At 52.3% G+C, this 18306-nt stretch overlaps 1 protein-coding gene across 5 annotated transcripts in view; it reads left to right on the forward strand.

The window, feature by feature from the left end:
• Positions 1 to 18306, forward strand: part of LOC132836850 (fibroblast growth factor receptor 1-like) — a 141384-nt gene that overhangs the window by 80924 nt on the left and 42154 nt on the right. For all 5 annotated transcript variants that reach the window (XM_060856382.1, XM_060856386.1, XM_060856383.1 and 2 more), the window contains exons 3-6: positions 4733 to 4996; positions 6396 to 6524; positions 11497 to 11666; positions 16710 to 16833. In XM_060856382.1, the coding sequence (XP_060712365.1) occupies positions 4733 to 4996; positions 6396 to 6524; positions 11497 to 11666; positions 16710 to 16833 (687 nt within the window). The remainder of the gene's footprint in view (positions 1 to 4732; positions 4997 to 6395; positions 6525 to 11496; positions 11667 to 16709; positions 16834 to 18306) is intronic.

Consider the following 18306-nt stretch of genomic DNA (forward strand, 5'->3'; position numbering starts at 1 on the left):
GTGTGTATATATCTGTGGTGTGTGTGTGTGTATATATCTGTGGTGTGTGTGTGTGTGTATATATCTGTGGTGTGTGTGTGTGTGTGTATATATCTGTGGTGTGTGTGTGTATATATCTGTGGTGTGTGTGTGTGTATATATCTGTGGTGTGTGTGTGTGTGTATATATCTGTGGTGTGTGTGTGTGTGTATATATCTGTGGGATGTGTGTGTATATATCTGTGGTGTGTGTGTGTGTGTGTATATATCTGTGGTGTGTGTGTGTGTGTATATGTGGTGTGTGTGTGTATATATCTGTGGGATGTGTGTGTGTATATATCTGTGAAGTGTGTGTGTGTATATATCTGTGAGGTGTGTGTGTGTGTGTGTATATCTGTGTGTGTGTATGTTTGTATATATATATGGGTTTGTGTTGTGTGTGTTGCCGGTGCAGTTTGTCAGGCTGTGTAAGGGAATATGACTGAACAGTTTGACTTCCGTGCTGCTGAATCCACGCACTCCCACTCTCTCCTCCTGTCTTCCTTGGCAAGCCCCTCTGATACGAAATGGAGATCCACATTATTTTTGTTTGGTGTTTGCTGTCTGGTCTGAATCAGATCTCTGAAGACTCGATTACCTCCCCTGGGGTTGGGGGCGTGAGGGAGCAGGAGATGGGGGCGGGAGCGGCCAAGCGGTTTCACTCCAATTGGAATCTCTGGCTTCCTTCTTCACAGGAAACTGGGCTGTGACACACTTGGCACACAGCCTAGATCATGGCCTTTCTCTCTTTAGCAATTTGTTAGGCATTTCCCTCTTCCACCCTCTCCCTGTCCTCACTCCCCCACCTGACTCATGTTAAAGATGGCCCAGGGCTGAGTCACAATCTTGTGTGACACATCGCATCAAATTCCACGCACGGTTGGTGGTTGAGGCTGGGGAGGGAAAGCTCTCTGCCAGGTGGGAACCATCATCTGTCGATGACTCAGTGCGGTTGGTGCTGCAAGGCTGCAGTGGTGTTCACCCCTCCCCTGCCTTGCCCTGTTTACCCGCCCCCCCCCCCCCCCCCTCAGAGAACCAGACCATAAGAAACAGGGGCAGGGGTAAGCCTCGGAGCCTGTTTGCCATTCAGGATGATCATGGCTGCTCTGACGTGACTAACATCCACTTAACTGCCCCGTCCCTGTAACCACTGATTCCCGAACTGATGAAGAATCTGCCTCAGCCTTAAATATACACAAGGAATCTGTGCCCACAGCTCTCTGGGGCAAGGATTTGCAAAGACTCTCAGACATTTGAGAGAAGAAATTCCTCCTCATCTCAGTCTTTGATTGATGTCCCTTTATTCTGAGACTATACCCTCTGGTCCACAACTCTCTCTTGAGGGGAATGATTCTCTCCATAATTATCCTGTCAAGCACCTTAAGTAACCTCAATGAGATCACCTCTCATTTGTCGAACTGTCAGTGAGTAGAGTCCGAACCAGTCTAACCTTTGCTCACAAATGATGCCAGGGATCATCCCTTGTGAACTGTCTCTTAACTGCCTGTAATGAATCTTCGCTTCAGTCAGGGGAGCAGAACTGTTAACGGTACTGCACTCAACTTGTACAGTTACAGTAAGACTATCCTATTAAGATACTCCAACCAGGCACGGCCCTGACAGGGGCTGGGAGGACAATACGTATCGCTGGGTAGAGCCATTTTAAGCTGAGCTGCCCGACTCACTCCGACCAGGGTTAGAGTTGGACCTGGACCTTTGATTTTTCTTGACGCCATGCATTCGGTGCAGTAAAATACATCGAGCACCTCAAATCCTCAAGCAAAGCGTGCCAGTCTGTCCCCGGGAAATGGGCTTTCCCAAGTGCCTTTGAAAGTCAGGAGATGTTGAGCAGGGGAGGGGGTGGGGGTGGGGGGATGTTCCAGAGCATGATAGCTGAGCACCTGAAACCAAGCTGCCCCCCCCCAAGATCAGGTCAATGAAAACCTGGGACCGTGAGACGACAGGATGTGAGACGTGTTTGGGAAGATTCCAGCGACAGGGAAGGCCAGGTGAAGCCAGGGGGGCTGGTGACCCATGGGAGAGTTGTTGTTCTGAGAAGAGTGACCTCAGTGGATGGTGGGAATCGAGGCCACACTGTTGGCATCACACTGCACCGCAGGGCAGCTATCCAGGGAGGAAGGGAGGGCTGCAGATGTGGGAGAGTCCGAGCAGATAGAGTGTGGCGCTGGAAAAGCACAGCAGGTCAGGCAGCATCCGAGGAGCAGGAGAGTCAACGTTTCGGACCAGCCCCGAGCTGACCCAGCCTGTCACCGCAGGGTTCAGTGAGCTGCTGTCGCCTGGCTTAGGCTACGATCCAACTCGTGGGAATCTTGGTCCCCACCTTTTCCTGGTTGTACTCCAGCTGGGATTGGGGAAAGGCTGTGCCCGGGGGTGTGTTCAGCCCACGGCCTGCTCACAATCGGAGGGATGGTTGGTTGCGAAGTTGTGTTGCGTGTGCAGTTCTGGTGTCTCGCACAGTCCTTCCAGGGAACTCGTCACAGGGACAGTCTCCAATACTGTGGTCCCTGCCTCAGTCCAGCTGGGCACACAGTGAGCAGTGTCGTATACCCAGTCTTTGAAATGCCAAGCCAGAGAGACATCACTGTTGGCAGCCTGGGCAGGCTGGCTTCATGGCATGGGGGAACCATCCACAGCAACTCGGAATCTCATCCCAAGGAGCGCAGTCCCTGGTCAAAGAAAGAGACCTGCATTCGTGTAGCGCCTTTCACAGACTTGTCATTGTTGGGAGCCCGGCAGCTGGTTCGGGCCCAGCAACCTCCCACTGCGAAACACAGTGTTAAAAGCCACATGCTGTTTCCTGACCGTGTGAGTGGAAGGACATCACAGCAGCTCCTTGCAGTCTGCCCTAGCCCACCCTCCGTGTCCATCCTGTGCCCCAGTGGCACTGGGTGCTGGGGGGCATCCTGCACTGGTGGGGGTGCCATATGAGATGGGGACCTGAGGTATGGAATTCTCCAGCCTTGCGCTGTCTGAGTTAGTCAGACATCATCTGGAGGTGGTAAAGCAGGCAGTGTGGTCAGCCCTGGCTTTTGGGATCTTGATGTGCAGCATAGCCCAGGCGGTTATTGATGGAGTCCACAGGCAGGTGACTCAGCAGGGCCCTCCCCACCCAGCTGGCATCCTGAGGCCAAGAGATGTGGGCATACAACTGGCAAACAAACACAGAGCCAGTCCCCACTGATCGAGCTTCTGTTAGCTGTCGGAGACTCTCCCCGCCCTGAGAGTAGCACTGAAATAATCATACCAGGCAAGCTGGGCTGTACCTAAAACAGCAAAGAATTGTCGAGTTTGAGAATATCCCACTTGTACCTGGGACCCTCCCCAAGCCCTGTCGTCCCTAAGCTCCTCTTGATGTCAATCCATTACCTTGAAGTAGAGAAATGGCCATATCGTGCTGACTGTTATTAATATTGTTGGGAAAGGGTAGCACGGTGGCACAGTGGTTAGCACTGCTGCCTCACGGTGCCACGGACCTGGGTTCAACTCCAGCCTCGGGCGGCTGTCTGTATGGAGTGTGCACATTCTCCCCGTGTCTGCGTGGGTTTCCTCTGGGTGCTCCAGTTTCCTCCCACAGTCCAAAGATGTGCAGGTCAGGTGAATTGGCCATGCTAAATTGCCTGTAGTGTTCAGGGATATGCAGGTTAGGTGCATTAGGCAGGGATAAATGTAGAATAATACGGTAGGGGAGTAGGTGGGTTACTGTTTGGAGGGTCAGTGTGGGCATTTTAGGCCTAATGGCCTGTTTCCACCCTCAGGATTCTATGAAGTTTTGTGCTGAGACCACTGCTGTTTCTCCAGACCCTCTCCTGACCAGTAGTGGGCAAGAGAAAGCAGGGGGATATACTGGATGTTCCCAAAATGGGGGGAGTAGGAGCAGACTGTGGTATGGAGGCATTTGGTCATATTCAGTAGTTACTCCCCCAGAGTAGAAACCTTCAGGGGAACGTGGTGATTCACGGCAGGCGAAGGTCATTCGGCCCTTTTGATCGCTGTGCTGGTCAGTAAGATGGTGGCTGATCGGGATGTGATCTAATTCAGTTCAGGGTGATCGTTCATGGCTACCATGACCGAGGCGAGGTTTCTATGGCAGATTGCTCAGTTGGATTGAAATGCCACCAGTTGCTCTGATGAGGTTAGGGCACATCTCCACAGAAAGTTAACTTGGGCCAATGGGTGACTGGTTTACAGTGAGGGACCACAGCACTGCCATCTCCCCCTGTACCAGAAGTACTATAGTCCCAGCACTGTTGGTCTCCAGTGTGAGGCTGGGACGGAGGTACCTTGAGGCTGACATGAAGGTTCTCTTCACTGACACTAGGTCAGAGGATGTTAAGGATGCAGCACAGAAGGAGGCCATTTTTCCCATCATGCCTTTGGTGGCTCTTGGCTCAGGCCATTCAATGGCCATAGATTGTAGCATAGAATCCAAGCTGTTCTGTAAGGCGGCCATGTTCTTTTGGTGCTGAACATCAGGGCTGGTCCCACGCTCGGTATTTCTGGCCTCAGTATTTGACAGGAGTTTGTGAGGTCTCAGAGATTGACCAGTCAGTTGCAGTTGGCGGTGCCCGTTCCTCACTCTCTCGGAGTGTGCGAGGAGCTTGCCAGCAGTGTGTTTCCTTGGAGCCTGGTGTGCTGGTTAGGTGTGAGCTCTGTGCGGTGTGCCTGACGCAGTCAGCTGTTCCTACCTTTTGCAGACTCCCTGAAACAGAGGCTGGACGTGGAGAAGTACCCGGCCCACCCAGGCCAGACCCTGGAGCTGCGCTGTCGCCTGAGGGAGGATGTGCAGAGCATTGATTGGACCAAGGATGGGGTCCAGCTGCCCACCAATAACCGGACCCGCATCACAGCCGAATTCCTGCAGATCACCAGCTCAGTGCGAGAGGATTCGGGTCTCTACACGTGTGTCACTGGCGGGCCGTCTGGCAGTGAGACTTCACGCTTTGCTGTCAATGTCTCTGGTACGTGGTAGGCCTCATCCATAACCTGAACGTTGCTGGGTGGGCTTCACTACCCCTTCCAAAGGTGGCTTTCACTATCTGTCCCCATGAGATGTGACTGCTCCGTCACCATCCTGACCAGCCGTCCATGTCAGGCCTATCCATATCTCAGCCCTGTATCATACAGTGGGTCCCAGACGTCATCCATAGTCTGGTGTTTATGGACCAGACCGAATCCCCTCAAAACAGATCAAGGAGACAGTCTCGACCCTAACTAGCACCTCAGTTAAAGCTGAGTGGAAGACACTGCATTACAGATGTGATTCGATTGGTCAAACTCCTAGCGCTTCCAGCAACACATTTTATTCTCACACCACGAATAAAATGCAAACAAAACTGAAAGAACTGACATACCTTTAACTCTATCAAAATACTAAACAAAATAAAATATTATTTAATTAATAGCCGTTAATGGTTCCAATAGAGCAACATCCCCATCGAAATAATATATTATTTAACTGCTACCCATCAACTGTTCCAAAAGAGCAACATCCCCTAAACACACCCTTGGCTGAGGCAAATTCAGCAAAGCAGATTTCCCTGGCCTGTTACCGAGGAGAAGGGACACTGACAGTATGAATCTTGCACCAAGGACAGAGCTAGAGCTGTTTACAGCAGCTACAGCAGCAGCAGAGAGAGAGTGGTATCTTGCTGCTTCAGTCTCAAATTCCCAACTTCAACAACTGAAAGCAGAACTAAAGCCCTGGGCCTGTGGGAGTGTGACTCCACCCACTCACCCTCCTTTTGTAGAACTGAGGAAAAAAAACCCCATTGCTATTTAGTCTGCTTTCCATGGAGTAGACACATCAGCACCAAGTTTACAACACCCTTCTTCAAGGGAGCCGGGACAGAACAACTCTCACACATGTCCCTCCTTATCTCTGTGAGCACCCCCACATTGCTGTCAGATCTCTGCACTCCTCCTCCTGTATTTATCCCCATTTTCACCACCTGCCAGGGGCAACTGCGATCATGCGAAGCTCTGGAAATCTCTCCCGCTCCCTCTCCTCCTTCAACATCTCACAAACTCCTCCAAACTGCCAGCCAACTGACAGCTTTCAGAATCATGTGCTGTCCAGGCTGAGAATGCGCTGTGGGCAAGGTGTTATCTCAGGACAAGCTGTTAGTGATCTTTCTGTTCTCTCCTGGATTGGTTAGTTGCCTGGTCTGGGTGTGAGAGGGGAGGGGAGTGAGAGAGCTTCTCCTGGGAGTGGGTGCGGGGGGGTTGACTCCAGTTGCTAAGGAACACTGTCCATCTGTGAGGACATGGTGATACTGGGGCGTTGCAGCTGTGTGGTTGTCATGAGGATCGTGTTTGTGGAAACACTGCGGTAACTAACAGAATCACTCCCTGGTCTAGATGCTGTGTTCTCAGTGGATGACGATGATGACGACGATGAAGATGAGGATGAGGATGACGAGGTACACGATGCTGACCACGATGAAGAGAACGATTCTGAGGAAACGGCTAAAAGCAGGAAGGAAGCACGTGAGTACAGAGTGGCTGGAAGGCCAGCTGAGCTGTCAGGTATTGACGAACACCTTCTCCTCGGCTGTTTCTGAGGTGATGGTGAAGGTCCTGGCATGATGACTGCCTAGTGTTGGCCACTTGATGTGGGATCTCAGTGTGTGCCCACCACTTGTCGGTCCAGGAGGTGTGTTGGAGAGTTTGCCTTTGACAGCAGTTCACTGACAACACAGCAGAGTTGTGCTGATGAGTATTCTGTTCACCTTAAAGGCACCAGCTCTTCCACATGCAACTGAGAGAAACCTAGCAGCTGGGGATGAAGCTGCATTTCCCATCCTCACCCAGTGGGGAAACAACCTGGAGGGCATCCCCGCCACACGCTCACACAAGCAGAGGGGAATGAGCAGCTGTCCCCCTTAGTGACAGTAGCCTGTGAGTCCTGGGTGGAAGTTCAGTGCCAGCCAGCTGTGAGGGGCCGCCAATCTGAGGTGGGCATCTGAGGTGAGAGGCAGCACCTCTGACCACCATGAGTGAAGCACTGGCACTACCTGCAGCCTTGGCGCTTGCCTGAACCAAGCTGAGAGTGGGTCCACCAGGGTTTAGCATTTAATAAAAGCAAATTACTGCGGATGCTGGAATCTGAAACCAAAAGTGAAAATGCTGGAAAATCTCAGCAGCTCTGGCAGCATCTGTAAGGAGAGAAAAGAGCTGATGTTTCGAGTCTAACTGACCCTTTATCAAGCTTTGATAAAGGGTTGGTAGATTTGAAACGTCAGTTCTTTTCTCTCCTTAGAGATGCTGCCAGAGCTGCTGAGATTTTCCAGGGTTTAGCATTTGGCTGGTGCTAACTCTCAGAGGGTAGATCCAGTGGGATGTGAGGTGTTTAGTGTTGTACCTGAGCGGGAGGTTCCTCCCAGGATACAACTGAACCAGTGAGTTGAACAGTGTCCATTATCAACACCAAACTACTCACTCGCTCTGGGGTTGCTGGGGTAACTGCTTCTTGTAGGGTAAGCGAGACCTTTCCAAAACAAGAACTGACTTGAGAAGCCTTTCCTGATGACACTGGGGTGGTGAAGGTGAGAAAGTTTGGAAGGGAATGTTGAAAACCCTGAGTGTGAGGATGCGTCAGATTCTTACATGGATTTCCTGGATGTGATTATCCCTGTTTTACTCGAGGCTTTGGGGGAATCTGAAAAGATGATTGAGCCATTTGAAGCTTGCAACAACCTCAAGGTCACCGTGACAGTTCCTGGGGTCAGGATCAGAGTGGTGCTGGAAAAGCGCAGCAGGTCAGGCAGCATCTGAGGAGCAGGAAAATCCACGTTTCGGGCCAAAGCCCTTCATAACAGCTCCTGGCCAGAGATGGAACCTCCTCCTGTTGTCCCACTTCCCTCGTGTGTCTGGCCTTGTTCCCACCTTGCTGTTGTCCCTCCCTGTATCCCTCCCACTCTCCCTCTCTCCTGGTCGGATTGCTTCCCACTTGCTCCCACTCCAGTTATAATCTCTTCCATCAAGCAGAAGATCCAAAAGCTGAAACAGACAGACCAACAGGTTCAAGTACAGCTTCTTCCCCAGTGTTATTAGACTGATGAATGGACCTCTCAAACTTAAAATTTCATGGTGACCTAGTTCTTTGCACATCTCTGCAGCCTTGACATAGTTTTCCTTGCTCTGTTTTATTACTCCTTATTCACTTTGTATAGTACCATCTGCCTGTACTGCATACAAAACTTTTCACTGTACCTAGGTACATGTGGCAATAATAAATTGTATCAAAAAGAACCTGCTCTTCCTCCCTCCAGCTTTGCCTCCTTCCCTCACCCTCTCTGTACCTCTTTCCCTCCACCCCACTGTTGCTCTCTCCCTCCTTCTCCACCCCATGCTCTGCTCCCCTCTCTCACTCCCCCTGTTCCTTTCCTCCCCTCTCTCTCCCTCCTTTCCCACCCTCACCTGCCCCCTTCCTGTCTCCCCTGTTGCCTTTCTCGGTGAATGAGACCGATGCCCTGTTCATGGTAGGATGTACAGTGTGTTTCTAACATGCAGGGCCTTCTAGGTGGGAGTGTGTCCATGGGTAGGATACACAGAGTCCCTGTCTGTTTGTTAGTGTCCTGTTTCCACTGGCCCCAGCTCCCACTGTTGGTGGGTTTGGGTTGAATGATGGAGTTTATGGTGCTCGCTCTCCATTCCCTAGTCACTGAGTAGCACACCCCTCTCTGCCCTGTACCCATTCCCCATCTGAAACAGGCAGCAATCTCAATCACAAACACGAGGCACAACCACAAAACCTGTGACAGCAGGAAATATGAAATGTGGCTGGTTTTGCAGGCTAGAGCTGAGCTGAGGCTAGAGCTGAGCTGAGAGCTGATCTGGGGTGACCTATTTCCTGCTTTCCCTGCTGTCACAGTGATTGAGTACATTGGGTGATTAAATTGGAGTGAAAACTCATCCAGTGTTATTGGCAACTCGATCTCTGAGTGTGCCTCTGGCTCCCTCGATTAATCTCCTCGTCTATGGTTGTTAATGTCAGCCCATTCTGAAGTGTGTGATTTCCGGGATGGATGTCACTGTCAGACAATGGGACTGAACTCTTGTACAGGTGTGTTAAAAGGGGATCAGAAACCTGCTGCTTACGGTTTCAAAACAAGTGAACTCCCTTCTGCAGGAACTGCTTCCCATGTTGTACAAGAGCTGGATTCCCACCTTCTTCCTGACCGTGTCCTGATCTTGACCCTGGGATTCTGGGAGCTGACCACGCAGGGTCAGCCTTGTGGCGGGCTGCTCATGGTTTGGGGATGCTCCCCGTGCCCGGATCAGCATGTACCAGGGCCAGGCTTGATCCCAATCCCCTGTCTGTCCGCTTGCAGGATCTCACAGCAAACCTGACTGAGGGAGCGAGCTGCAGGGTTCCTGGGCAACAACTGGGCTTTCAATAAACAATGCCCTTTCTGCTGTTGGTGGTCAGAGCTGCCCCTGGGAGCTGGCTGCATACAAACTGACTGCACAGCTCTCGGGGACGTGCTGAGGGAGGCAGAGGTGCTATATAAATGCCGGACCTTTCTCTTTTATGAGGTTGGACTCAAAGAACTGGGGCGGCTCTACTGGGTGAGAAGCAGCAGCCTCTGCTGGATTCTGACGTGGCTGTTCCCAGTGGGTGTAATTCCCGATGAGTCTGGAACTCCCTGGGAATATCCAGCCCAAAGTGCCTGGCCACCAGGAAGGAAACCCTGGACAGGGACTCCCAACTTCTCATTGGGAACAGCTTGCAGCCGTGAATCCAGTTGGAGTTTGGGATAGCAGGGGAGTGAGCGAGGTGGTTGTGAATGGCCTGATGTTCTGAGTGCAGTCCTCCCAATAGCAATGACCAAATGGCAGTGGTATCCTGGCGCTGGGGCCTTGGCTGAGGTGTACTTGGAGGGAGACAAAGGCCAGACTCCAAGTTTACCTTGTTGTTGGTCAGGAACATGAACTGGAGTGGATTCGGTTGATGTGAAAATGTTGCACAGGTTTGTTTTCCAAGGCTGCAGTTAGTGCTACCGACTGACCCATCCGTAGCTGAGGTACCTCTGTTGTGCTGTGCTGTGCCAGTCAGTCCTTGGCTCATGAGTACACCCAGCTCTTAATGCATCGCCACTCTTACAGCAGGAGTACATTGGGAAGCACAGGCAGGGCTCAGTGACCCTCCGATGTGAAGGAAAAGACTCGGATGGTGTAAGCCGCCAGCATTATTGTCCGGGAACGGCCCTTTCTGTCCCGACTGGCTGGGTGTGGCAGCTGCAGGCATGAGCTGCTGGCTTTGAGTGTCACTTGGAGCAGCTTGAATGGAGGTGTCGAACTGAAGGGATCAGTCAGGGCCGTGTAGGAAGCCTGCAGAGTCAGCTATCACTTACACTCGCGATTGTCAGCAAGCTGCAGGGTTAATCCTCTGGCTGGCTGGCTGACTGACTGCTGCTTGGGAAGATTAGGGCAACATGGGATCCTCCACTGAAGGAGAGCAGCATCTGTGGAAACACATTGCAAGGCTGTAGGCCAAGGGAGTGACTGATATCAGCAGCAGAACCTCTGCTGTGCACAAGCATTCAAACAGGTAAGCTGCATTCATGTAGCGCCAGGAATGTCATGTGTCAACAACGGGTGCTGCTGCTTGGGTGTTCTCCCACCACCCAGTCAGCCAATCGCAGTCCGCAATACGTGTCGTCCTCACACGCCGTACATACCTGAACAGCAATTTGCTTGTGACCCCACCCACTGTCCCCAGCTGACCTCTCCACTGGGCCCCTGGAAGAAGTTTCCGGAGATTTTCAGCTCTGGCCGGACTCCATCGAGGCAACGGTAGGAGGCCTGAGGGCAGACCCACCGAGAGCGACATCCCGAATCTCCGGTTGAAGTAGTGACTGAAGGGGAGGGGAGAGCCATGGATTTCAGAGCCTGACAGCCACGTTGTGAAGCTGCTGTTGCTGATCAGCCAGGGGAAAGCGACGGAGAATGAACCCAGGAATATCAGGAGAGTTGCTGATGAGGACAGGCAGGAAGCCATGTTTTGACCCAGTTGGACTAGCCTTGTGAGGTGGTTCAGCATGGCAGAGGAAGGTGCAGTAGTGCCTCCTGCTGGGGAGGAGCAGCATTGGCCTGTTTATCATGAGGTTGAGGTTGAGATCTGCCATGATGGTGTTGAATGGGGGAACTGGATTGCTCACTCCTGCTCCTGGATGGTATGTTCCGACTATGAAGAGCTGGTTCACAGCAAATAACTGCAGAGCTAAAGCTCAGGAGTGAAACAGACAGTACCATAACCTCCCCCACCCACCCACCCACCAACACCTGCCACCAAGGTAAAAGATTGCAGGGGTTTCGGTACATTATGGTTGAACTGAGAATTGCAGCTTGTGTACAATCCCCATCGTCAAGGTGGGACCTGTATCCAGTCAGCAGCTTGACATGCCTGGCCCATGGTGCCTTGGGTTCCAATAACACGTCTCTTTGTTGTCCACAGGAGCGCCGTACTGGTCACAGCCGGAAAAGATGGAGAAGCGACTTCACGCGGTGCCGGCCATGAAGACAGTGAAGTTCAGATGTCCCGCCGGTGGGAACCCCCTGCCAGTCCTGTACTGGTTAAAGAATGGCAAAGACTTCAAACAAGACCACCGCATTGGTGGTTTCAAGGTGAGATCATTGGCCTGTTGCCCAGGAGCCAGGATGCACCCTGAGTTGGGGTTGGGGGCGGGGGCGGTTAGCTTTCACAATGAGCCTGGGTAGCACTTCAGGGAGATGGTGTCTGCATCACCCACCTCACACCACTTCCCTCTCTGCCCCTTCCCACAAACCTGTCAATCTGAGCCTGAAATACACCCGGCTGCTGGACATTCACAGAGGCTGAGCATCCCTTTGGTCACTGGAAACTGGGAAGGGCGTGGCCAGAGTTGGAGAGGGACAAGGCTGTGGGCATTTTCTATGGAATGTGGGTGTCGCTGCCATGGCCAACGTGGGATTCCCATCCCTCATTACCCATGAACAGGGGTCTCAATGCTGTGGGGATGGAGTTACGTGGAGCTGAGGCATAGTAAGGATGGCAGATTCCTCTCCATCAAGGACAGGACAGGACATTGACAGGATGCAGAGCTGGACTGAGAAGTGGCAGATGGAGTTCAACCTGGAAAAGTGTGAAGTGATTCACTTTGGAAGGTGGTATTTGAATGCAGAATACAGGGTTAAAGGCAGGATTCTTGGTAGTGTGGAGGAACAGAGAGATCTTTGGGGTCCATGTCCATAGATCCCTCAAAGTTGCCACCCAAGTTGGTCGGGTTGTTAAGAAGGTGTATGGTATGTTGGCTTTCATTAGCAGGGATTGAATTTAAGAGCCGTGAGCTTAGAACACACTTGAAATATTGTGTTCAGTTCTGGTCACCTCATGATGGGAAGGATGTGCTAGTTTCGAGGGTGCTGAGGAGATTTACCAGGATGCTGCCTGGACTGGAGGGCATGTCTAATGACAAAAGGTTAAGGGAGCTAGGATGGGAGGTGCCTTAATAGAGGTGTACAAGATGATGAGAGGCATAGATAGAGTGGTTAGCCATCTCCCAGGGCAGAAATGGCTAACACAAGGGGGCACTATTTTAAGGTGATTGGAGGAAGGTTTTGGGGAGATGTCAGAGGTAGGTTCTTTACAAAGAGTGGTGGGTGTGTAGAATGCACTGCCACAGTGGTAGTCGAGTTAGATACATTAAGGACATTAAAGCGACTCTTAGAAAGGTACATGGAAGATAGTACAATGAAGGGTGTGTACGTTAGTCTGATCTTAAGAGTAAGAGAAAAGGTCAGCACGATATGGAGGGCTGAAGGGCCTGTTCTGTGCCGTACTGTTCTTTAGGAACTATATTTGGATGCCAGCAGCAGCTGCTTTGAAGAGCCCAGGACAGGGAAGTTTTTTTGCCTGAGCCTCCAGTTAGTTAGTTAGTTAGTTAGTGATATCTGGAGGGTAGTGGAGCTGGAGGAGATTCCAAAAACAGGGAGGGGACCCAATCTGTCGATCTAGGCAGCCAGGCTGCAACCTGAGATCCTGTAAGCTGAAAGGCCTGAGGATACAGTCATGAAATCTCAAGTCCCAGTCCGGTGAAAGCAGGCAAGTGAGCTGTTGGAGACAGAGTCACTGCCAAGGAGTGTGCATTAGGTGTCAGTGCCTGCAGCACAGGCTCAGCTTCCTTCAAAAACATTCCCTTTTCATGAAATACCTTGCTTTGTTTCAGTCTAATAGAATGCATTCCCATCAACTTGGTGACTTAGTGCACGGCATTACGGTCTGGTGTTTGAACTCAACAGGAGTTTGCGAGCAGACACTGGGGAGATGTGTTGGTGAACACACTGCACAGACTTGGTCTCAATCTGTTCAGAAACATACCCAGAGAGGCTGGGTGTCTTCATTATGCCTCTGATCCCCATGATGCTGCCCGCCCCCCCACCCCGAGAGATTCAGAAATGTTTGAACCTGACCACGCAAAGCTGCCACACCAGACATTTGGAGAGTGGTGATGAGACCCACATTTCCCAATCCGCCTGACCTGCACATCTCTGGATTGTGGGAGGAAACCCACACAGACACGGGGAGAATGTGCAAACTCCACCCAGACAGCTGAAGCTGGAATCGAACTGAGGTCCCTGGCGCTGTGAGACAGCAGTGCTAACCACTGAGCCACCGTGCTGCCCACCAGGGCAATAAGGGATGGATTAGAGTTAGAGTTGCCACTACCCAGCAGAAGGCATAATTGCAGCTTGCTTTACACTGCTGCAGAATGTAGCAAGGCCACACATCCATTACTGCCGGTGAATTTGTGGCGGTCCTGCACCTCCACACAAATCATTTGCTGCATCCGCTGCACCCGATGTGGCCCCCTCTATATTGGGGAGACAGGCCGCCTACTTGCGGAACGTTTCAGAGAACACCTCTGGGACACCCGGACCAACCAACCCAACCACCCCGTGGCTCAACACTTCAACTCCCCCTCCCACTCCGCCAAGGACATGCAGGTCCTTGAACTCCTCCATCGCCAGACCATAGCAACACGACGGCTGGAGGAAGAGCACCTCACCTTCTGCCTAGGAACCCTCCAACCACAAGGGATGAACTCAGATTTCTCCAGCTTCCTCATTTCCCCTCCCCCCCCACCTTGTCTCAGTCCCAACCCTCGGACTCAGCACCGCCTTCTTGACCTGCAATCTTCTTCCTGACCTCTCCGCCCCCACCCCCTCTCTGGCCTATCACCCTCACCTTAAACTCCTTCCACCTATCGCATTTCCAACGCCCCTCCCCCAAGTCCCTCCTCCCTACCTTTTATCTTAGCCTGCTTGGCACAATCTGTCGCAGGGACAAGAGAGGGCAGACCAAGTTCAACTACAGGGCTGTGGATCAGATCCTCCCAGGAGCCTGTCAGAAACTCAGCAGGATGGCTGTTCTGTCCATGAATCCCATTGGAGTCTGGCCAGTCAGTTAGCTGAAGTCACGCGCTTTATTAGAAATGACCCATTTCAGTCTCTGTTCCCAATAACTTTCTGACCTTCCAGTGTTGGCTGAGACAGGGAGAGCGTGTGGAAAGCAGTGCTGGAGGGGTGGCTGGAGTAGAAACACAGGCACCACCAACCTTGGGCCGAATGGTCTGATTGGGCAGGGTGGATTCCGAAATTTGGGAAAATGCAGGATTAACTTGGCTGAAATCAGTGTTTTTTCAGTCATGACACTTGTTGAAATAACCACCTCCTTCAGGTGTTCATGTGTTTGGAAGTTGTTCTCTGCAGAAATGTGAAGGATTGTTGGGAACATGGACAGTTGAAGATGGAACTAGATTGCGAGCCCTGACCCCCACAGTGTGTGTTCCTCTGGCAGCTTGACCCACTGATGTTTCAGACCCTCTCCTTAACCCTGGCTGCACAGAGCTCCAGGGTTTGATCCCTGTCGGAATGACATTGTTGGGCCAGCATGGATCCTTGGGGATGAATGGCCTGTTGTGCTAGGTAACCTGACTGTGAAATCACTGGAACACAGCAGGTCCTGTTCTGAGCTGCATGTCTGTTCAGCTCCATTGCGAGAGCTAGTCTGAGGCACTGACTTGCTCAGTCCATAACTGGTGAGGCTTCCCTCAGCTTTGACCCACACGTCCCCTTCCAGAGGCTCTTGTTGGGGACGAGTTTGCGCTTTGGGCAATGGTGTTGTGAGCTGGATTTGACCCTGCCCAGTGTGTCAGTGTGAAATAGCAGCCTGGTCTTGTTGCTGATTCTCTGTGTACAGCCTGAAGGAGAGAGAGAGAGAGATGGAAGTCCCTCTATGCCAGGCTAAGGTGGTTCACATTGCCGAGTACTGCGATCCCTGCAATCTGTGCCAGGTTGACATGACCGTGTGTCTTCGGGATGAGTTGGTGTTTCTGTTGGGTTTGAGCCTGTCAGCTGGGATCGATTCGACTGTCCTTCCTGAAGTGGGTTCTGCCCCGTAGCTGTTCAAGAGTTGTACATGAAAGGCCGGAGATTTCCCAGCTCTGTGTAGCCACTCTCTCCCTGGTGGGCTCTCTGTGGGATTACACAGCCAAACACTTGTATCTGTATAAGGTCCACCTCAGCGAGAACAGGCTGGAGGTCTCTGTGAACCCTCTCAGCCCTGGCTTGCTCACCTTCCTTTCAGGCCAAATCCTGCTGTTCCGAAAGCCTCCGTCTCTGGGTTTCTGAGGACACCCTGAAGCTAAGTGGGCAGTTTCTTACTCAACCAGTGGGACAGCAGGAGGCCATTCAGCCCCTTCACAATGGGCCGCCATTCAGTTTCAGCATCAGCCCATCTGCACTCCCTTTTCCCTTGGATGCTGTCAGCGATGGAGCCAGAGCAAAGCTCCACACTGGATTCGGGAGCTAGACTTGGGAAGCGTTTGTGTTGTGTTATTGGCTTGAGAGAGACAACAACTGGTCTGTGTCTGAGGCAGTGTGCTCCTGGGATGAGGAGTTTGTTGGGGACCAATCAGATGCAGTCAGGGTCAAGCCTTGCAACTGTCCTCTCACCTGCCTTACAGGTAAACCCCTTCAATTTGGCTTCAGTTCATGATTGTGTTCCTCGATGTGTGAAGCTGAGGTGGGGATTGAACCCTGGCCCTCAAGTCCCTTTCCCAGTGGCCCTGTGGGGAGGAGTTGGAATTGTTAAGAGCAGTCATCAGTTGATTTTTGTTTTTCAAGTGACTTCAGAGAGATAATTGGAGCCCCACTCCCTATTCTGGTTTCCCTCTCTCCCTCATTGGGAGTGACCAGCCCACCAGCACTTGTCTGCTGTGGTTCAGTGGGTAACCCTGTTGGATCTGGTTCAGAGGATTGGGCATTCAATTCCCAGTTCCCGGTTTCAGCGTAGTTCCCAGCACAGAGGTCTGTGCAGAGAAAGTGCTGTTTTTCTCATGCAGTGTCAGACCCTAATCCTAACCATGACCCCGGCTGTGCCCGCTCAGAGATGTGTCCAAGATCCCATGCAGCTTTTGTGAGGTGGAGTTGGTGTTGTGGCCAGTAGTTACCCCTGACCCAGACAGATGGCTTGGCTGTTCTGACCTGCTTTCTGGGAGTTGGCAGTGGGCAGACTGGCCATCATTGTGACAGGGATTGCCTTCACAAGTTGATGATTGCTTGGGGAGATCTGGTGGTCAGTGGAAACCTTTGCTATTTTAATTGATGTTCTGTGCTCTTGTCCTAAAGATCCGATCGCAGCATTGGAGTCTGATCATGGAAGGAGTGGTTCCCTCAGACAAGGCCAATTATACCTGTGTGGTCACAAACAAGTATGGCAGCATCAACCACACCTACCAACTGGATGTTGTCGGTAAGAGCCTTAGACTGTGGTTTATTCTGGGAAAACCATAATCCGTGTTCTCACAGAATGACTGCAGTATCTCCATCACAATCTGCCTTCCATCGCTTCCAACGGCTGTGGTCCTCTGGAGTTTCTCAGACTATAAAAGGTGCACCAGACCGTGCCTACTGCTGCACATCTCCCAGGGTCAGTGAGGGGTCACTGTGGGTATCTCCCAGGGTCAGTGAGGGGGCACTGTGGGTATCTCCCGGGGTCAGTGAGGGGACACTGTGGGTATGTCCCAAGGTCAGTGAGGGGGCACTGTGGGTATCTCCCGGGGTCAGTGAGAGGGCGCTGTGGGTATCGCCCGGGGTCAGTGAGAGGGCGCTGTGTGTACCTCCCGGGGTCAGTGAGGGGTCACTGTGGGTATCTCCCGGGGTCAGTGAGGGGGCACTGTGGGTATTTCCCGGAGTCAGTGAGGGGGCACTGTGGGTATCTCCCGGGGTCAGTGAGAGGGCGCTGTGGGTATCTCCCAGAGTCAGTGAGGGGACACTGTGGGTATATCCCGGTGTCAGTGAGGGGGCACTCTGGGTATATCCCGGAGTCAGTATGAGGGCGCTGTGAGTATCTCCCAGAGTCAGTGAGGGGACACTGTGGGTATCTCCCAGGGTCAGTGAGGGGGCACTGTGGGTATCTCCTGGGGTGAGTGAGGGGGCACTGTGGGTATGTCCTGGGGTCAGTGAGGGGGCGCTGTGGGTATGTCCGGGGGTCAGTGAGGGGGCGCTGTGGGTATGTCCTGGGGTCAGTGAGGGGGCACTGTGGGTATCTCTCGGGGTCAGTGAGGGGGCACTGTGGGTATCTCCCAGGGTCAGTGAGGGGACACTGTGGGTATCTCCCAGGGTCAGTGAGGGGGCACTGTCGGTATCTCCCATCTTTCCTCCTCTTCCTCTCAGCCTCCCTGGGCCATGCCTCATTAAAACTGTACAGGACCTCGCAGTGGTCACTGTGAGATTGCCAGCCACCTCTGGGTCTTAGCCTGTCAGTGTTGATGTGGGGACTGATTGTATTGTCTGGCTGAACTGAGTGAGATACAGAGTATGGAGCTGTAATTCCAGCAATTCGGAATCACGGATCGATGAGGCAGTGACACTGGCCCATCCAGGGCCTGGGATCCAGTCAGCAAATGGCGCCGTCACAATGTGGGACTTGGCGGGGTCAGGACGAGAGCTACAGCACAGAGAGCCCCCTTCCCCATCGTGGAGACAGCCAGACAGTGTGATGTTCACATTGAGACAACTAGTAAAGGGAACAGGGGGGGGGTTGTTAGATGGGACACTGTGTCTCTCCCAACAGACAGGGCAGTGGGAAGCAGCCTGCTGTCCAGAGAAACATTTGGGTTCATCACCAAAAGGAATCCTTTTCAGGGGACTGGCGCTGTGTGGACAGATCTTTGAAAGGGCCAGCATGGATTAGACAGGCAGAATGGCCTCCTGCTGTGCTGCG

This window comes from Hemiscyllium ocellatum, chromosome 48 (genome assembly GCF_020745735.1).
Source record: "Hemiscyllium ocellatum isolate sHemOce1 chromosome 48, sHemOce1.pat.X.cur, whole genome shotgun sequence".
Classification (NCBI taxonomy): domain Eukaryota; kingdom Metazoa; phylum Chordata; class Chondrichthyes; order Orectolobiformes; family Hemiscylliidae; genus Hemiscyllium; species Hemiscyllium ocellatum.